Consider the following 20,626-nt stretch of genomic DNA (forward strand, 5'->3'; position numbering starts at 1 on the left):
AAGCAATGCTAAATCATTAAAGGAAATTTTATTTTAAGTGTATTGAATAATATGTAAATTTACATGAAATTGCAACTTCATGCAAGTAACATGCATAGATTTAACATAATTACGTGCAAGAAAATTACACGAAACTACTAGCCTTTAGTTAGGTAGTGAGATCTATACACACAAAAGTCATATTTTTAAAGGTAATAATGGAATTTAATCGTTAAACGTATACAAATTTTTTTGTTCAAAGTAATAAATTTGTACAACTTTCACTCATAGAAAAAATATTTACATAAAACAAAATTCAAAGAACATATATATATATAAAAAAATACAGACACACATATTCTACGTGGAATAAGTTTTAGAAAATCATTGGATTGTTCTAGGTAATTGGACTAAAGCTTTAACCACACCGGATAAACAATAGTTAAAGAAAGACACAATTTTCATACACATTTTTCACGTAAGCAAGTTATCTACTCTTATGTAAAATCATTGAACAGTTATAATAAAAAAGTTCTAGCTAAGAATATTTCTGAAGAAACAAGTTAATTGAACTCTCTATCTCTGAGTACAAGAGGAGCAATCAAAGACCAGAGGTACAACAAAATGCACAGCCAACTTGATATTATTTTAATCCACATGGATGCTTCATTTGATGATTTTAGACCACTAGTCGGACTAAAATAAAAAAAAATAAGTTAACGATTTGTTACGAAATATATTAATAAATGAATCAATTTCTAGATATATTTATCATTTTATTTGTTATTCTAAGAATAAAATATTTTTAAAACACATAAGAATTTAAAAAATGTCAAATATAAAAAGTACTAAATTTAGTATTATACTGTATTTAAAGAGACTAGTTCTTTCTAGAAGATACCTATAAAAACAGCATTTATGAAATCTTAATTTTTGTAATTTCTCATAAATATACTGTTTTTCCAGTTTAATAAGACGAGAAAAATCAGTAGACTTAGTATATAGCTATCAACATAGAGGAAAAAAAATTTGGTAGATTTTACAAAATTATATAAATTTTATGATAATTGTTGCAGGACGGACAAAATATTTTATAAGTAGGGAATTTCATCATCAAAGTACAAAAACTTTATCACACAAATTATTATATGGGTCATTCTCACGAAAACTGTCATTTTTTAGTTCATAAAATCCCAAAAAAGTAAAGTGAATAAAAAACTCTGAAACTTTTTATATTAATAGAAATATGTAATGACATTATAAAGAAAGTATGTATCCTATAAATTATACTTAATATTTAAATTAATAAATTTTTTAAATAATTAATTTATAATTAATTAATTTATAATAATTAATAATTAATTAATTTAATAAATAAATAAATTAATTTAATAAATTAATTTATTAATTTTTTAATTTATTTTTCAAATTAATTAATAAATAAATTAATTATTTTCACTATTTAAAAAGTGAGGGAATGACACTAATAGTGAGGGAATGATATTTTATTTTAATACATGTTTTTATCTAAGTTACATCTACCTAAAGTTTGAAAATGATAACATACTAAGTATATCTAATATTTATTATAATTTAGTCTTATATATTTAATAGTTTTTACAGGTTTGGGAAATAAAATTGGCTGGCACGATTGAACAAAAAAAAATTTAATAATATACTCATCTTGAATCATTCCCTCACTTCAGCGTCATTCCCTCACTTTATACACCAGTGAGGGAATGACGAATTCAATAAAATTTAAAAATAACAGTTAGGCCTAATGAATTTCTGAAGTCAATCACATACAATTATATTCATACAAGAAAGCAACATATAATTATCCACTTTCTCGATGAAGTTGTATTTTATTTTACTCTAAAAAAGGGCATGAGGGAATGACAAATGTAAAAAATTTTACCTGGTTTGATTCATTCAAATGTATTCCACAGCAAAGCTTCTTTAAGTTGAAGATGGAAACATACTGCAATTTTGTTCTATGATGCCAGTTGTTAACTTCTGAAGTTTTTATTAAAATATTTTTATTCTAAGAAGATTGCAGGGGATAAGAACATTGCTGTGAGGGAATGACGCGAAACACTGGGGACAAAGTTTAAAATAGTGCTGTGTTAATATTTTTATCAGAAATTCAATTTAAAATTGATTTTCTGAATTCTATATTTTAGTATTCTGAAATAAAAAACACGAATTTGTAAAAAAAAAATTTGTATTTCAGAAACAATTTTTTTCTTTTTTTAAATCAGCAGTGGGGACAAGTGAGGGAATGACATATTGGTATATTTTAATTACCTAAAATAAAAATAAAAATTGATAATTTTATTTTTATTCTTTTGTTAGCTTGCATTCTGAAGGACACTTTCCCTGAATTTTTTTTCTTCGTAAGCTGTAAAACAAACATAAAATATACTGGGGACATGAAAATGACTGTTTTTGTGAGAATGACCCATATATTGTCTCCAATATTTACTTAATTATACTTACAAAGAGAAACTAAAAATTTTAGAACAAGAAAAAAAAGAAAGAAAAACTTCAAACTGATTACTATAAAGGAGTATCGTTTCATTATGTATATTTCAATAGGGATTTTTTTCAGGAAACTTATTGAACCTCAGCGAATTTTCTAAAATGTAAAAAAAACAAGGAGAATTTTAATTAAACCAGTAGACCAGGAGAAACTGGCAAAATCCAGTTGAGTTGGCAGCTATGCTTAGAAGGAAAGCTGTAGGTTGGGTTTTCTATGAGTAAAACTGTCGCACAAACATTTTACAAATAAAGGAACATGAAAGTGATCAAACTGCCAATGAAGTAACATCACAACCATTAGTAACTCATTACAGCATCTTCTGTGTTCCCCCCTCAAAGAGCAACATAGTTGATTGAATGGATAATAAGTTTTTGATCAGGGTTTGTAGCCAGATTTTTCAATGAAAAATAAGTACTTTTTAAGCATTCAAAAAATATTTTTAATCACTTTCCAAAAATAATAATTAGGATCTGCAATAGTAATAAAAATTATTAAATTATTTTTTTCTATTGTTAAAATTTCTTAATTTATAAACACAAAATCAATAAAATTAAAAAACATTACATAACCATGATAAAATAACTAGTTTCTGATAAATATTGCAGAAAAAAATTATAAAAGTCATGAATTTTTTTTTTTTTTTTTTTTGTAATTTAGAATGACAATTGACGCAGCAAAGAAAAATCTCTTTTTAAAAGATAGAAAATTAGGCACATTTTACAAACCCCAAATAAAAAAAAAGCATTAATGGCTTTTAAAAAACGTAAATCAAAAATAAGCACTTTTTAAAAACGCTATGCACCTTTTTTATAATTATAATGGATTATATTTCAAAGAAAAATTAAGAAATTTTGAATGGAATCCAAATTTATAGCTTAGTTATCAACAAAATAAATTTTTTTTACTCATACTATAAGTTGTTATAAGTGTAAAATGTCAAGAAAGGTCACAAGCATTTTTGAAAAGTGTGAATGGTATTAAATTCATATTAGTTTAAAATAGAATTTTTATAGTATTAGTCTTAATCAAAATTCTTATCTTATATTTATTTTACAACTAATATTCATACTCTTATATTATTATGATTGATTTTTAGCTTACAACAAATTTTTAAAAAGTTTTTTGGCAATATAGTGATAAGGTGACATTTTTACATCAAAATGCTGTTTCCAGGTTGGAACTTTCCATTTTCCAGAATTTTCACTGGATAGTATAACAATACACAGAAACATCATTTCCCAAATTAAAATTGTATTTTTCACCAAAAAAACTCTACTATACAATAATAATAAATTGTGGCTTATCATTATATTGCCTGTAATGCCTAGCATCAGTAGCACTTAGAAAAATAGCAATACGAGATTAATTATACATCCGAATAAGGAAGAATTACCCCGAACATTTATGACCATATCAAATGGAATAAAAGGAGAAAAAAAAAGATGCTTACTTATACCAGTTGGTTAATGTCATCATAACATACAAGGAAGCTAAAGCAAACATAAAATGGAAAAATGACCAGCTGTATGCAACTTCATTTAATGCCTAGCATCAGTAGCACTTAGAAAAATAGCAATACGAGATTAATTATACATCCGAATAAGGAAGAATTACCCCGAACATTTATGACCATATCAAATGGAATAAAAGGAGAAAAAAAAAGATGCTTACTTATACCAGTTGGTTAATGTCATCATAACATACAAGGAAGCTAAAGCAAACATAAAATGGAAAAATGACCAGCTGTATGCAACTTCATTTTCTTCGTTATCAAAAGATTTTCCGCTTTCAGCATCTCCTTTGCCAAGATCTAATATACAAAATTCATCAAGAAAAATTCAAAGAATTTATTTTCGCAAGAGCAATACAGTATGATTGTCACATAAATTGTAAATTGAATAATAAAAAACAATTCTTAAAGAAAATTTCCATTTTTCATTTTACTTCTGTTACACAATATCAAATACAAAGTAAGGAAGTTTAAAATTTTGGAGTGCTGCTACAAACGGTTATATATTTTATAAGATTAATATACTGAGAAAGCCAAAAATTAGTATTTAGATAATCTGTGAAGTTTGGAAAATTGTTTTTAAAAAAAAAGAACTGGAATGACTTATAGTGGGTCACAACTACTTGATGAGCTACATACACAGCAGAGATGTCAACTTGCTCCAGACAGAAAATATTTATTTTAAAGTGGTAGTCTATCAATTGTGATTCTTGGTTTATTAAATTCAATTTAGTAGATTTTTATCCACCACTATTTCTAAATAATTTGCAGGCTTATATAATTCACCACTTTACAGTACTTATGTCATGCTATACCTTTTAAAAAGCAAGCAAAAATAGTCAAATATTTGTAAAATTTACTTTGTAGTTAATTACCGTTTTTTAAAAATTATTTTGGCGTGTTCGGAGCAGTTGGCATCTCCGACACAGATGCATCAGAATTTTTGTTAGCTTAAATTTTTTGCTCTGTGTAAAGGGCGAGGCGATGGACAAGTACTGTACTATCTTATGGGATATCTGGTTTTGCTTAATAAACCACAACATATACATACATGCCAACTCTTATGCATTTGGAGTAAGATTTTATTTCTATATTTAAAGTGGTAGTAAAGTATATGATTTCTATAAATTCCTTGCATTTATAAACTTATTTTATTATCTTTTTAACCACCACTATTTATAAAAAAAAGAGCAGATATATCAATATTTAATACTTTTGTGGTAGTCCACATAAGCCCTTTCAAAATACAGCGTATGTTTCTGCCTAAAATTGTAATTTAAATTCCATTTTACTACCACTGTGGAAAATAATCCTTGCAAGGATTAAAAGTTGTCAGGTATGCCTATAGACTACCTAGACACTTGTTGAAAGCGCTCGACCATTTCATTGTTTCGTAAGAGTTCGAAAAAAAAAAGTTTATTAATGCCGGTAGAACAATTATCGGAATGTAGCCTTTAGTATTTAAGCTTTATTAGATAATGTTTCATTTCCCATTTTTGAATAATTTATTTACATTATTATTATAACTAGGATTCTAATAAGGAACGAAACCATATTTAAGATTGTGATAAAATTGAATCAAAATTAATATTTCACTATTTTAAATCTTTAAATACTGTTTTTCTTAAAAAAATTTTTTTTTTAAAAGTAGTTTAGATGAACTTTGAAATTGCAGCAATTAGCAATTGGGACATAGAGGACTCTTAAATAATTAGAATCCTACTAACAATTATAATGTAACTAAAATCATCGAATTCAATAATATATACTAGACTTAAGTTATATAAAAAAATTTTTTGAACGATTCTAGGAATTATTTAACAAAAATATCACCCAATTTACTGATTAAGTGAGTAGAAACCAAAATGCATAAAAGATTTTATTATGATTTACTTATAAATTTAATTGAAATTTTTAATTAGTATAATATCAATCAGTTTTTATTATTAGCATAAGATTGAAGGTATTCAATTAAAATCTGCTTAGTGGAATTCTTCACACATTGAGAATAATATAATTTTTTAAATTAGCATGAAAAGATTACCAGAATCTCCATCTTGTGCAAGAATCTTCTCAGTACCAGTCAATTTGCTGACTTGGCTATTACTAGCAGTTCGAATGCTAAAAAATTCATCAATTTAAAAGTGAAAAAATGTACACAAAAAAGCACAAAATAAGTACACATTTGTCCAAAATTGAAACTTACCTAGAGTACAGTACACAAACAAACCAAATCACTAAACTAACAATACTCTGAGCATCAAAAGCATTCTTCTTTCCAAGAAAGTCTGGTCTGCATTCTATAAATATTTTTTTAATCAATTAATTTTTCTTAGATCAAAAATTGATTTGCTTAATAATCAATTGCAGGGTGCAGCAAAAAACCAAAACAAACAATTTTGTTCAAAATAAATAAATTAACAATATATAACAAATAATAATAAGAGTAGACTTTTATTGTTGTTGTAGTTCCTTTACGTCGCACTAGAGCTGCACAATAGGCCATTGGCGACGGTCTGGGAAACATCCCTGAGGATGATCCGAAGACATGCCATCACAATTTTGATCCTCTGCAGATAGGATGGCACCCCCGCTTCGGTAGCCCGATGACCTGCACTCGAAGCTGAGAACTTTACGGTAGAACAGTTTAATGAGGACCAATACCGCACACCCTCCGTTTCCTATGCAGACTGATCCAAGAGGTCACCCACCCGCACACTGACCGCAACCAGTGATGCTTGACTTCGGTGATCTGCTGGGAACCGTGTTTTAACGATCAGTCCACTGCGGGACTTTTATTAATAAATAAATAAATTTAAGTGGTTTCAAAGTGGCCATCTTTTGCAGCCGTGCAGATGCGGAAACGTTAATTAAAAATTTCAGCAATGGGCTGCAAGTCTTCTACCATATCTCATTCCACCAAAGCAATGGTTTTAAAGAGTCTAAAATTCTGTGTGCAGAGCACATGAATGATTCCATACTGCTGTTTTCTTTGCTTAAAAGTACTTTAACATTGCAGATCTTTTGTTTGACATTGTAAAAGAGACAAAAAACAATTTGTAAACTAAGAGCTATATTCTATAATTAAAGTAGTAAACATAAAGAAATGAACACGCAAAGTAAAAAGAAATAAGTTAGCTTCTATTCCATGATACAATAACTTTGTCCACAATAAGTTTTTTTCGCTGCACCCTGTAATATATTCCCAAGATAATACAATTCAGAATAAAAAGATAAGACTAAAACAAATACACAAAAATCAGTTAGGCTAAATTACATACAGACTAAAGGTGCATCAATGCAATATTTCCGAGAAAATATTTAATGCAATATTTTACAGACCACAGGCAATATTTAGAATTTGTGCTCTTATAACATCATCTTTTAAAAGTAATTTGTTTAATCAAATATAAGTATTAATCAGCACATAAAAATGTTAAGAATTGATCACAAATTTAATATTTTTTTTACATAAGTAATATAACAATTATCATTTTACTTATTTATTACGTTGATTTCACATTTGTAAAACATATAATTACCGTATATTCCGGCGTATAACGCGAACTTTTAATACAAAAAATAACATTGGAATTTACGGGTGCGCGGTATACGCCGAATATAAAAAATTATAGATTAAAAACAATTAAATTTTGAAAAATACTTTTATTTCAAAGAAATAACATACCTTTACCTATATACTTTATTGATTTTCGTTATTACATAAATAGTTCAATATATTCGTCTTCCGTTATTTCTTCAGGCACGTCATCACAATCTGTTTCGTCTTCATCATCTGTGTTACCCTCATCCATAAATAAACAGTCATCTTCTGATCCATCCAGATTACTTGAAATGCTGCATTTTTTTAATGATTTTCTAACCATCTCAGGCTTAATTTCATCCCATACTTTTAATATCCATTCGCACACTGTTTCAAACTTTCATGACGCATATGTCCTCCTTATGTAAAGGTTTTCTCACCCTCCAACATCCAAGTGTTCCACTGTTTTTTTAAATCGCTTTAAATGGTTTGTTTAAGCAGACGTCCAATGGCTGAACTAAAGGTGTCAATCCGCCCGGAATAACTGCCATATCGGTGCTACATTCTTTCAACAATTTTTTCGTATTATCTGTAAGATGGGACCTAAACATGTCCCACACTAAAAGGCTTTCTGGTTTTCTATTGATACTAGACGAGATATTGCACATGTACAATCCAAATTTCCGTGCGCGTTATACGAAGAGGATATCTTAAAATTTAAAAAAAGTTATTAGAAATTACGGGTGTGCGTTATACGCTGGGGCGCGTTATGCGCCGGAATATACGGTACTCACCAAGAGTATAAACCTGACACTAAGCAGATAAAAATGTACAAATATCTGAATAATATAAACTTTCAGCATTAAGTGAAGTTTACAATTATGAGAGAAAACCTTTTTTCTCTCTAAAGTTCGTAACACCTGTATACTATATTTTTTTTTACATTAGTACTTTTACAATTATCATCATCTTACTAATTTATTTCTTTGATCTCACATTTGAAATATATAATTGCTCACCAAAAATATAAACTTGACAATAAGCAGATAAAAATGAGCATATAGTTGAATGTAAACTTTCAGCATTAAGTGAAGTTGACAATTATGAGAGAAAACATTTAAATCATATATTTTTTTTCTAAATTTTGTTGCACCCATATACTTACTATCAGAATTGTTCAAGGCTGACCAGGTGAGATACATAACATATAGTGTGACAATAGATGACTGCAACAATCCAGATTTGGGCAATGCTTTGAAATGAAAAGTTTTCAGATTAAAGATAATAAATCAAAGTTATAATAATTTGTAAACTAAAAAATCAATTCAAATATCAAATGGAAACAATACATCTATTTGGTTTCAAAAAATATACAGTAGGTAGACCTACATTAGAGTCATAGAAAGAAGAGTAAGTAAAAATCTGGGTTGATTGACACTGGGTTGGTTGACACTAACCACAGGTGTAAAAATACTAAAAAAATAAATTTAGGAAACTAATATTAAAACTATTATAAATATACAAATGAAATAACAGACTCAAGCTTTATTTTTGTATTAATTTTTTCATTTGCATAAATAAAAAAGAAATTAAACATTTGGAAACAAAATTGGTAATAAAAGGTTGAATTTTTAAATTAAGTTTCCTAAACAGCAAAAAATAAATAAATAAAAAGTAAAAGTAATAAGTAAAAAATTTACCATCTTGAACTCTTGGTAAGACAGAGACAACAGATATAATGATACAGAAGATAAGATTAAAACTAATGAAAAATTTCTGAACTCCACAGTCTGATGGCTGAAATAAAAATGAGACAGCAATTTCTTTATCAAAATTAATTTTGAATGATATTTACAAAGAAAAAAGCAACCCCCCCCCCCCAAAAAAAAAATAACCATGCTGCAGTGGAACAAAAGAAAGTTAATCACTAGCGCTACAATACTTTAGTGATCAATTTAGATAGGTGGTAAACTAATGGAAGGGAGTAAGCGATTGTTTTTTCTATCATTTGTTTTCCTTATATACATCAAGTTCCTTATATTATTCACTATATCACAAATTAAAAATAAATGTATCTTTTAACACACTTTTAAAATTTTATTTAGCAAAGAATAATGTATCTTAAATGAGATAAATTGACTGTAAAAATTATTAAATTTAAAAAAAAATACTAATCATATTTTAATAATGAGGAATATCAGTTATTTTAAATAATTTTATAAAACATAAGACTAAACAAGAACATATAAACAGTTTGTAAACAACATTATATTTATTTGAATATCTTGAAATTAAATTTGCTATACTTATAAACTTATTTGTTTCTAAAGCCTTTAATTTTTTCCCTACATGATCAGCCAACAATGTGTTTTAGGTTAGTGTTTTATAGTATTTTAACAATATAGAGAAATTCTAATGCATAACATAATACCTTAGTAAATATCCTGTATAAGTTTTTTTCTAGTGAACTTAGGGTTTAAAATAGTTAATAATATTCAAAGGCAAAATTTGACTCCTTTCATGAATCAAGAAACAGGATAGACAGATGGTCAAGTAGCAAAAGCTATAAATGATAAATCCTTTTATTAAATAGTATAAATCAGGTTCTTGGTTATAATGGTGACCTTAGGTAACTGGTTAATTTGACAGGTTTTACTTCGTAAAAGCACTAAAGTACATAAAATTTTTGCTGAAAAAAACTGAATATAAATTTTTTACTGAAAGTGAAATTTTAAATCACAAAAGAATGAGGAGTGGTCCTTGATATAGCATTTTAAACGTAACATATTTTTACAATTTAAGTTTTTACCTCTAGATTTGTTATTGGAAAATTAATCGTAGTTATCATGAATAATGATAATAGTTTTATTAATAGTAATAACAATAAAAGTCACAATTCATTGTTAATAGGAAAACCTTTAACAAAAAAGCTCTTAAAATTATAATAATTTAAGAATAGAATAGAGTTTAGAAATAGAATCGATTTATGTTGTTTAAATGTTGTATTGCTATTGAAATTACAGGCCAATACAAAATTTCAAATCTTTAGGACCTCATAACGTGTGTGAAAAATCAATCAGCAGATTCCATCTTTAATATACCTAATTAAGTAATCAGCAATAAAGCCCTAATCAAGTAAAATTTTGTTGTCGTAATGCCTTAATTTTACCAGCACAAAATACTAAATGATTTGGTAGCGAAAAAGTTTATTTTATAAATTTTTACCATATATGAGTATTAAACAATAGTTGCTTATATTTAACAAAATAGATTATTTTTGTTTGAACTAGGAGTGCACAGTCTTTCGTAAGTGCCATTTGCACAGCAGGTTGACTAACAAAGGGCAACACACATATTTAGTCATGCTAGGGGCACTTATGATAATTTTTATATAAATATTAATGTTAATTTCTTCATCAAAAAAATTTATATTATATTTGTAGGAAATTAAATATTTTTAATTATTAGAATTCGTTCAAAAACATATTTTTTCTAAAAATAAAGTATCCTTTTTTTTTAATCAATAATTGAATTATTAAAAGAATATATATATTGGGAGAAAAATATAAATTTTAATAAAAATGCTTACAGATTGAAAGAGTAAAAAAACACATATTTTAATTGAAGAAAATGTATGGGGTTTATACAAAAACCAAATATTAAAACAGCACCATTTTAATACAAAATAAGATTTAATATTTATTTGGTAATATAGTTGAGATATTTCTTTTTCTTGAACTATTTAGAGTTTTATAAATTTTAAATAGGAAACGTTTTCTTTTTCATCTTTCAAATAAAAAAATTCATTAAGCTACAAAAAGTTTAAAACAAATTATACTACAAAAAGTGAGCAGTTTAAAAATTTGTGTTTTCCTCTAGTTTTATTGTATTACAATATCAGAATTCTAAATACCATAAACAAATGCATGGTACTAAAATAACTTACATGTACTTACTTAAATGCACAATTAGAAATTTGTATTTCTAATAACATCGTAGTTAAAATAACAAAATCATAGAAAAGCATCACAATAATTGCACATTTTTTTTCCATTTATGATAAAAACAGCATGAATAAAAAAACGTTAATAAGAAATTATTTAAATGCATGATTTAAAATTCTCACAACGTTAAAAAAAATCAGAATATTTAAAAACACGAGTGAGTGCATTGCTAAAACTGCCAAAAAATGATTGAAAAAAAACTTGGATTTACAATGAAATCGGCAAAAGCAAAGTGTGTCAAAAAGTGATTATTTAAATGTGCAATTTAAATTTCGCTTGTCATAATAATATTTCAGTAAAAATATGCCATTTTCAAAATCACATGGAAAAGTGTAGCCATAAATAGCTTCAAAATGAATATAGAGCTCATCTAAAAGTGATCAATTATATACCTGATTTATAACTTACGAGTTGTAATATCATAATGAATGCATTGAGATTTTAAAAACCACATAGAACTTGGTAATTACAAATGGGGGGGGGGAACACTAAAATGTCACTTGAATTTCGGATGAAAACAGCTAAAATAAAGACAGTTGAAAAGTGATTAGTCAAATTGAAAATTTGGGCATTGTAATATCTCATTAAAAATTTTAGGTTTTTTAAACCCATGTGAAATTTGTTGCTATAACCAATGAAAAGGCAATCAAGAAGCAACATAGATTTAGAATAGGAGCTGTGCAAATAAAACACATCAAAAAGTAAAGACTCATATTTGGGATTCAAAAATTGACACTTTTAAGTATTTTTTTTAAAAAAAAAATCATTATGATCAGAAGCTCCCGTGGGCAGCAGATCAATAGTCCGCAGGTCGCATGCGGCCTGCAAGTTGCATGTTGTGCATTCCTAGTTTAAACAGTAAACTTAAATGAGTACAAAGCATTAAATTATATTTCTTTAAAAACACTTTACCTGTGTATAAAATATGAACAGGAGAACTGTAGCTGTGATAGCCAGAATATAGTGTAACAAAGTAAAGAAAATCAGGGCTAAAAAAATGGAATGAATAAAATATATACCATATAACAATTTAAAAGATAATTAAAATATAAAAGATACAAGATTACAATAAAAAAATATTACAATAAATAAAGATTTAATAATCGGAGTAACTAATGAAATTAACATGTACCAAAGTAATATCCCTTGGACTGTGACTCTTCATAATTTTCCAGCCAGCTCTCGTTCCAACTATGAGCAAAGTCAATAATCAAGACAAGCTGGATAAGAATGAAAAGGAATCCTCCAATCATGCCAAAATACATCCACACTATGAATGAAGATATGATTATAGTACATCAATTAACAAAACATTTTGTAAAAAAATGTAAACATAGTCAAAGATTAAAAGTAATATTCTATTTAATTTTCTGCAGAAACTTTGAATTTCAAACTAAAAAAAGCATCTTTCAAAATTTGTGAGAAAAAAAAAATTAAATACGCATTACATAAGGGTAAAAAAAAAGTCAAAATTATGTTTAATTTAGGATCAGAAAATTAAATAATAATAATTTTATAGTAGAAAATAAAACTTTGATAAATTAAATAAAACAAGAACAAAAACAATCTACAAGACTAAAAAAATTGTCTTCTAAAATATAATTTTGTATTTTAAAACGTTCACTTTGAATTAACTTGGAGGTTATTTTCAACTATGAAAAATCAGTCTGGTAGAAATGAGTTTATTTGAAAACTTTGACTAGGTTGCTCAGTGATAGAGTATTGTATTACATGATAAATATGTTTAATATCATGGGACACTGTGTGGAAACTGTAATTCGCCAAGCAAAATTTTTAGTATAAGATAAAAGATTTAAAAAAAAAAAGAAACAAGCCATAATTTAGTCTTTGTAGTGAGCCAAAGGAAAAATCAGGACAACATTTTTCAAAAAAATTAAGGCATAATCAGAAATTTTTTTTGGAACAGTATACACCAGACTACTTTTGTAAAAGGCAGCAAGTTAAATTAAATAAAAGGATACTTTGCTCTACTTAAGTGAAATAAAAGAAAATTTTGTCACAAAAGAATAATGAAGAATAGCATTAAAAAATTATTTTATTCAGAACTGAAACTTTTAACAGTTTACAGCAAAATTTTATCAATACTGAAAAGCATATATATTACAAATCAATGCACAGAAAATGTTCACAGAATTAGTGCATTTAAATTAAAAAAATAACCAGTATCAAATAACTGATATTACCCCATATCAATAAATAATTATAATTTGAAACTCAGTTCAAGATTTCCTTAATCAAATGATTTTAAAGTAGGGTTTCAATCTCTAAATGAAAACACAGTGAATTTGTCACTTAACATTTTTGAACAAAAATTGGGTGGATGAGTCTTCAATTCATTATAGAAAAATTACATGTTACAACAGTATTGTTGATTGGAATAGACTATTTTTAAAATCACAAAAAAATCAATAATTGTGAAATGGTAAAAGTTCAACCTTCAAGATTTGTTACTGCATTTTCTTAAAAGAACAACTCAGGGTGCATAGCCAAATTATTCAGCAAAAAATAAGCACCTTTTAAGCACTCAAAAAATATTTTTAACATAACTAAGCAGGGTTGGAAAGTTTTTCACAATTAACCGTTTTATCTTGTTTTAACCGTCATGTCCAATAAAAAGAAGAAAAAAAAACTTTTGGCATTGTTTTTGACAATTGTCAAAAATCATAAAATTTTGAATCGCATAAAACGAATGGCATTTTCATATGCCGAAATAAATTGGGATTGAATTCATTGTGAAAATGTTGAATAGAACAATGTTAACTGCATCTTTTTGCATAATTCGAAACGAAAATCAAATTAAGTAAAGGAAAAATCTCATATTGAAAAAGGGAAAATTAAGCACTTTTTAAAACACCCAATGAAAAAACACCTTTAAGGGCTTTTCACAAATGAAAATAAGCACCTTTAAGTATTTTTTAAAAATACTACGCACCCTGCATTTAAGCATATGATTCCTAATTTCATCACCATGAAAATTTGATAGTATAAAACTGTTAATTGAGCTCCTTAATAGAATGGCTGAATCGCCAAAAAAGTTTAAACAATGAATCCCACAGGTAAGACAAAATGCCTGAAACACGTATGCAATTAGATAATGGTCTTTTAATTGGAACTATCAACTTTCACAATTTTTACAAACAATATTAAAAATAAAAAGACATTCCATCAAAAATCCACATTTGTATTCTTAGAAAATGATATGTTCTGAACACACAAATACTAATCCTACATAATTATACACAAATAGAACATTTTACAAATGTATGAATATTTTTGAAAAAAATATATATGGAATGTGTTGCAATTTTAACAGATAAAATAAATTACAGCGTTAACAATTTTAAATGTCATGTAAAGGCATGTGCACTGCAATTTACATAGCAGCATGCATACTATTATGTCTAAATCTGCAAAATTTAAAGTCAGTCAGCTTTCTACGTTTTCAAAAATTAAAAAAATAGGCACAAAAATTACCTTGGCCAAAAGTATTTTGTTCTGGGATGAAAAAGGCTCCAACCATTCCAGCAATTAGAATTAGATATTTTATACCCCAAAATCTATGAAATAAAAAGAGAATGCATTTACAATTTGAAAGATATTTTAATTCAGCATTCTTACAGAAAAGGAAATTCAAATCTGACAATAATTGTAATAAAAACAAAAGCCATAAGTTATATCCTGTACTTCTACAATAGCAGAAAATGTTTAACAGTAAATATATTAAGCATATTATGTTTACTCTTTTATTTTTTACATCAACCTAAATATGTATTGAATATTACACTTAAAATACCAACTTTATGCAATTATCTTGAAATTTTAATGAAGTTGAATAAATAAAGGTATTATACCCATTTTGTATGCCTGCACGGGCATCTCTTGAAGATTTCACACCAATCATCAATAAGCAAAACAGCATGAAAAATAAGGTCAAAGCAAATATTAAACGGTATACAGCAAGAAATCCAATGACATCATGACACTTCCCTTCACAAAACGGCAACTACAATAATAAACTGTATTAGATTTCAAAAAAAAAAAAATATTATTAATTGTTCCAAACAAGAGCATAAAACAATAAGAAAAAAGAAATTCATTTTACTAAAACAATAAGCAATATACATGTGGCTATGGTAAGTAGGACTGGAAGATGGTGAGATTTTGGCATTGTGATGTATTGTTACGCTAACATTGCGATATTTTGATGCATCACGATGTTTCGGTACATTAAACTCTTATCTTTAGTACTGCCTAAATTTGCAATTAATAAGTTTTATTTTTCTTTTAAAAATAAGCCTTGAATATTTGTTCTAATTATTTTTCAATATTTAAAGACTTGGATGTCTGCAAAATAGCGGTTAAAAAACATGAAACGGCTGGGTTGATTGCAAAAAAATCAACAGGATTTGCACGCACACAATTAAAAGAAAACCCTTCCATAACTAAAAGATTCAACAACATTTCAATTCTCAATCACATTCCGAATCATCATGTCAGCAAAACGATGAGTCACAATGTAAAAAAGACTGGGAAAGATAATGATCATCGCCACAATTATCACTGCACACTTACAGAGAAAAATTATCTTTGCACGAGCTTGTAGATATCGATATACTATCGGAAACAATGAACAACATCGTGCGTGCAGACATTGAGGTCAACGATACATCGGGAAATATCGTACACATCTCAGTATGCTTCGAAAAATTGACAATCCAAACATCGGATTGGCGGTGATTGCATTTAATCGATATTTTTCGATATATTGATTTATCGTCCAGTCCTAGTGGTAAGAAAATAAAAAGACAGACTAATAAGGAGAAAGAAGGTAAAAGAGTGCTTTGTGATGCAGAAGTGTTAATGTGTAGTAAAAAATTCCTTTTTTTAATTGATATTTATAAATTTTAATGCTATTCTTACTTATTTTGCTAGAAAACAAATTTCTGATATATACACTTTTTCTTATTACACTTGTATAATAATATTCACAATAACATAAAACTTACTTTTTCAAGTTTGTCTTTTAACTGATCCGACAGCATGATGCATGATACTATGGTTGTCAATAAGAGCATTACAGCATACATAATTCTTGACGAAGTGGAATTTTTGCATGATGGGCAAGCCGAACAGCATAAGCTGCATGCAGCACTGCCACAGCAACAGGCCAGCTAAAAAATATTAATTAAATCTATACTACAAATATGTTCTAAAAAATAAATTTGCAGTAAATAGGTTATTTATAAACAAACAATTCTACTTTTTGCAGGATTGGTAGCAAAAAAAAGTGCTTCCTATTGCACTTTTTTCTCATCTTCATTATTTTTTGCATTTAAATAAATTATTTTCCAGGTTTTGTAATTTATCACTAATGAGTGATCCAAGCTTTGTGTGAGGATTAATGGAAGCAGTTTCCTCAAATTGCTTCACTTTGCTTATTTTCAATTTCTCTACCTTAATTTAAATTAAAAAAAACTTTTTTTTTAGGTTATGATTAAATTATATTTGAGGGAACAATTAGCCAGTTTGTCCATATAGCCTTTTTTCTATTTTTAATGTCTAATTTATTGTTTTTAGAATTTTTTTTCTTCTTAAATGACAGGCACTGAACTCTCGGAAGTGTTGCTTATTTAAAGTTACCCAGTGGGCACCTGTGAACCCAAATCATGGAGGCGAGCAACATTACCCAAGCCACACTGCTACAGGTTGCACACACTGCATAGGTTGGGTTATGTTAACACAACAGAGGACAACACAGAAAAAAAAACATCCATGTCCGGAGCAGGATTTGAACCTGCAACCATTGGCTTTGCAGTCAGGCATGCTAACCACTTGGTAGGCTTATAAAAAATAAAAATACAGATAATAAAAAATACAGATAAAAATTTAGATGGCCAGTTATTGGTGGGGTTTGTATATATTGCCTCTTCATTCAAATAAGCTTTATTTTGTATGAGGATCATTTTCAAAATAAGAATCAATTGCGCAACCTGTTAAGTGATGTCAGTTCAAGATCATCAAGTCTCTCACTCCGCCCACCGTTTTGTTTCACGTCTCTGCCAGTATTGGTTGTATGATTATATTGCTTCGTTTGTCACCATGTCAACTAGTAATCCTACAAATTGTGAAGTGAGTTCAGTATTTTGACGCCAAAAAAGCTCATACTGCTGAAATTCACCAGCGAATTGTTAAAAATTTCGGTGACAGTGTAATGAATGATGGAAATGTGCATAAATGGTGTAGTCTGTTTAATGAAGGAATAACAAATGTTCAAGATGAAGAAAGATCCGGATGGCCTATTGTCACGAATGAGAAATACTGGATTATCCATCATACAACCCTGACTTAGCACCATCAGACTTTCATCTTTTCCCAAAAATTAAGGAATTTCTTAGCGGAAAGCCTTTGGAAAATTATAGTATGTTGAAACAAAGAAACTGGTTTAACGGTCAGGCAGCAGAGCTCTTTGATGAAGGGATACGAAAAGCTGGTGTCATGACTTTACAAATGTTTTAATGTTAATGCTGTCTACGTTAAAAAGTGAATAAATGTTCATATTTTAGTTTGTGATACAATTTACATTGATGTATAAAGTTTCTCCCATTCCATTACAAAATAGTTCTTACTTAAAAAACTACCCTCATATTTTAAATTAAAAATAAAATTTGAGAAAAATTATGATATTTAAAATTTTTTTTTTTTATTGTTACTCTCAAAAATCTATTTCTTACCTTCCCTACTTTTTTTCTCTTTTTCTTTTTACTTTTAATATGCGCGGATAGAGATGATACAGGGTTATCCTAAAAGCCCTATCTCATTACTCAACATTAAAAGCATTCTGATTAGGTCAAAATGCTCATATGGTTTTGTATCACTTTCAAACTAAACCAGCTGTATACAAAAATCTATAAAGCACAATTATTATAATAAAAATTGGGAAAATAATTAAATTAAAAAATTAAATAATATATCTCACGATTTAATATTTAAAAAATAAATAAGCTCTTATATATCTTTTTGGCCTTAAACCAAACATATACCTATGGTACCCAAAGTGGGCTGAGACTAAAATCTTAAGATTGTAACCTCTAAAAATGAATCCTAATTAATTTTTATCATCTGGCAAAGAGTAATACATACAGCTATATAACTTAACATAAAAATAGATGTTGATTCAAACTTAAGAGTCTGATTTTTTGAAATCTTGATTCTAACATTTTTAATTTTTAAAATATTCCACAACATTACTATTAATAGACTACATAACATTGCATTTTGAGAAATATTGATTAAAAAGGTACAATCTTAAATATATGGGTTTGTATATATTTATGAATCTATTTCCTATGTTGATCAATGGAGAGCATGACACAGAGATCAAGCAGATCTCTGAAGGTGGCTACAGTATAATTCATTGATAACACTTATATTAAGTAAATAAATAATTTAATCCCAGTTAATTTTAAATAAATTTTCTTTAATGAAAAAAAATAATTTTCTTTTGACTTTAGTTTCTTATAATACTAAATAAAGAGATAGATTAATTAATGAATAGTGAGAGTAACTATAGTCTCTGAAAGTGGGTAGTGCATGGTTCATAAAGATAATTTGAACAAATTAATAAATGGGGAGATTTTCCCTTTTATTATTTGTGTCAGAATTCTGGCCAAATCATGGAAATTTCCGGGCAGTGGCCCGCGAGAAACAAAAAGAAAAAAAACATCACAAAATAAAATAAGGAAATTCTAAATTATATGTTTGTTCGTTGGACTATGATAAGGGTATACTAATGAGGACGGAATTCTGAGGAATATGAAAGAGAATATTTAGAATTATAAAATAAATAATCGCAACATTTTTAAACATATTTGAGGAAAAAAAACAATATTCGATATTCAAAAGGAGAAATCATAACTTTTTTAATCTAGAATTTTTTTTTACTGAAAGACCCACTTCATAATTGATGTTTTTCTCAAAAAAATATTTATACATATAAATATTAAATGCTTTTGCATTTAGATTTATAATTTTAAATCATACTTAATTATCAGTTTTAGAATTCTAGACATTTTAGATTACAACTTAATGTAGTTTGCCTCAATTGCGTTGAATCTGACAAGTCAGAAATTTCAGACAACAATTATACAACAAAAATAGTAAATTCGGTAAAAAATACCTGTCCAACAGTTAAAGGAGCAAGAACAGCACCCATTTTAGATTTAAAAGAATCAAAAGATTAAAATTTCTTCAATTATTATGCAATTTAAGTAGCTTTTGTTAATATGGATGACTAAAATCTAATTATCAGTCTCAGTTTGCTCTGCTCAGAAATCCAAAACAAATACTAAATTGCACAGTTGAGTTGAAATGTTCAGGAAATTTCCACAAAATATTTTGAAACAGCTGTGGCCGGTTCCTGAGCCATGCTTAGTAACCCTTGGGAGAGTTAAAAATTAAAAGCGCCCAAAATATGAACCCAAAGAATAATGTCTCCCCCTAGAGGCCTGTATTTCAACGCTGTCACTCTGTCACCAAGGAAAATAAAAAAGCCATAGTTTAAGTGCCTTACTCTTAAAGCAATGGGATGATTCTAAAGTATATTTGCAATCTTGTCATGAAGAATTATCCATACTATAGAACCGACAAATTACTTAATTTAAAAGTTATTAAACTTTTTTAAAAATTGTCAATTTTGCGACATTTTTCCACCTGGATGAAAAATACCAAAAATCACTGCCGTATTCTTAGTTTTTGCAATTTTTTTGAGCCCAAGTATTGCAGCATTGAGTAGGATCCTTTTTCTAAAGAAAGGAGAAAAAGAAGCTTGACTGAAATTGATCTTTTTTTCTTTTCTTCTATAAATTAATAATACAAGTTTCTTCAAATGAAACTCTCGAAACTTAGTTCGATATGCTATATGTTATTACTATTAATTGGATTATTTTTCTTAAAAAGTCAAAGAAAAAAATGTTCATTGTAAAGAATTAAATCGCCTTTTTTTTCTCGTAGAAGGCTTCGAATATAAG

The 20,626-nt window shown here is 27.6% G+C and overlaps 1 protein-coding gene across 1 annotated transcript; it reads right to left on the reverse strand.

The window, feature by feature from the left end:
* Window positions 1-9: 9 nt before the first annotated feature.
* Window positions 10-20,150, reverse strand: LOC107446274 (serine incorporator TMS1). Its single transcript, XM_016060881.4, has 12 exons — window positions 19,777-20,150; window positions 16,607-16,771; window positions 15,452-15,603; window positions 15,075-15,157; window positions 12,712-12,849; window positions 12,492-12,568; window positions 9,276-9,372; window positions 8,741-8,827; window positions 6,238-6,331; window positions 6,076-6,152; window positions 4,193-4,331; window positions 10-675 (listed from the first exon to the last, which is right to left on the reverse strand). Exons 1-12 carry the CDS (start codon window positions 19,810-19,812, stop codon window positions 543-545), a joined length of 1,278 nt encoding a protein of 425 aa, XP_015916367.2. The 5' UTR covers window positions 19,813-20,150; the 3' UTR covers window positions 10-542.
* Window positions 20,151-20,626: the final 476 nt, after the last annotated feature.

The sequence above is a fragment of the Parasteatoda tepidariorum genome, chromosome 5 (genome assembly GCF_982258835.1).
Source record: "Parasteatoda tepidariorum strain Cologne lab strain chromosome 5, Ptep-v5.0, whole genome shotgun sequence".
In the NCBI taxonomy this organism is placed as follows: Eukaryota; Metazoa; Arthropoda; class Arachnida; order Araneae; family Theridiidae; genus Parasteatoda; species Parasteatoda tepidariorum.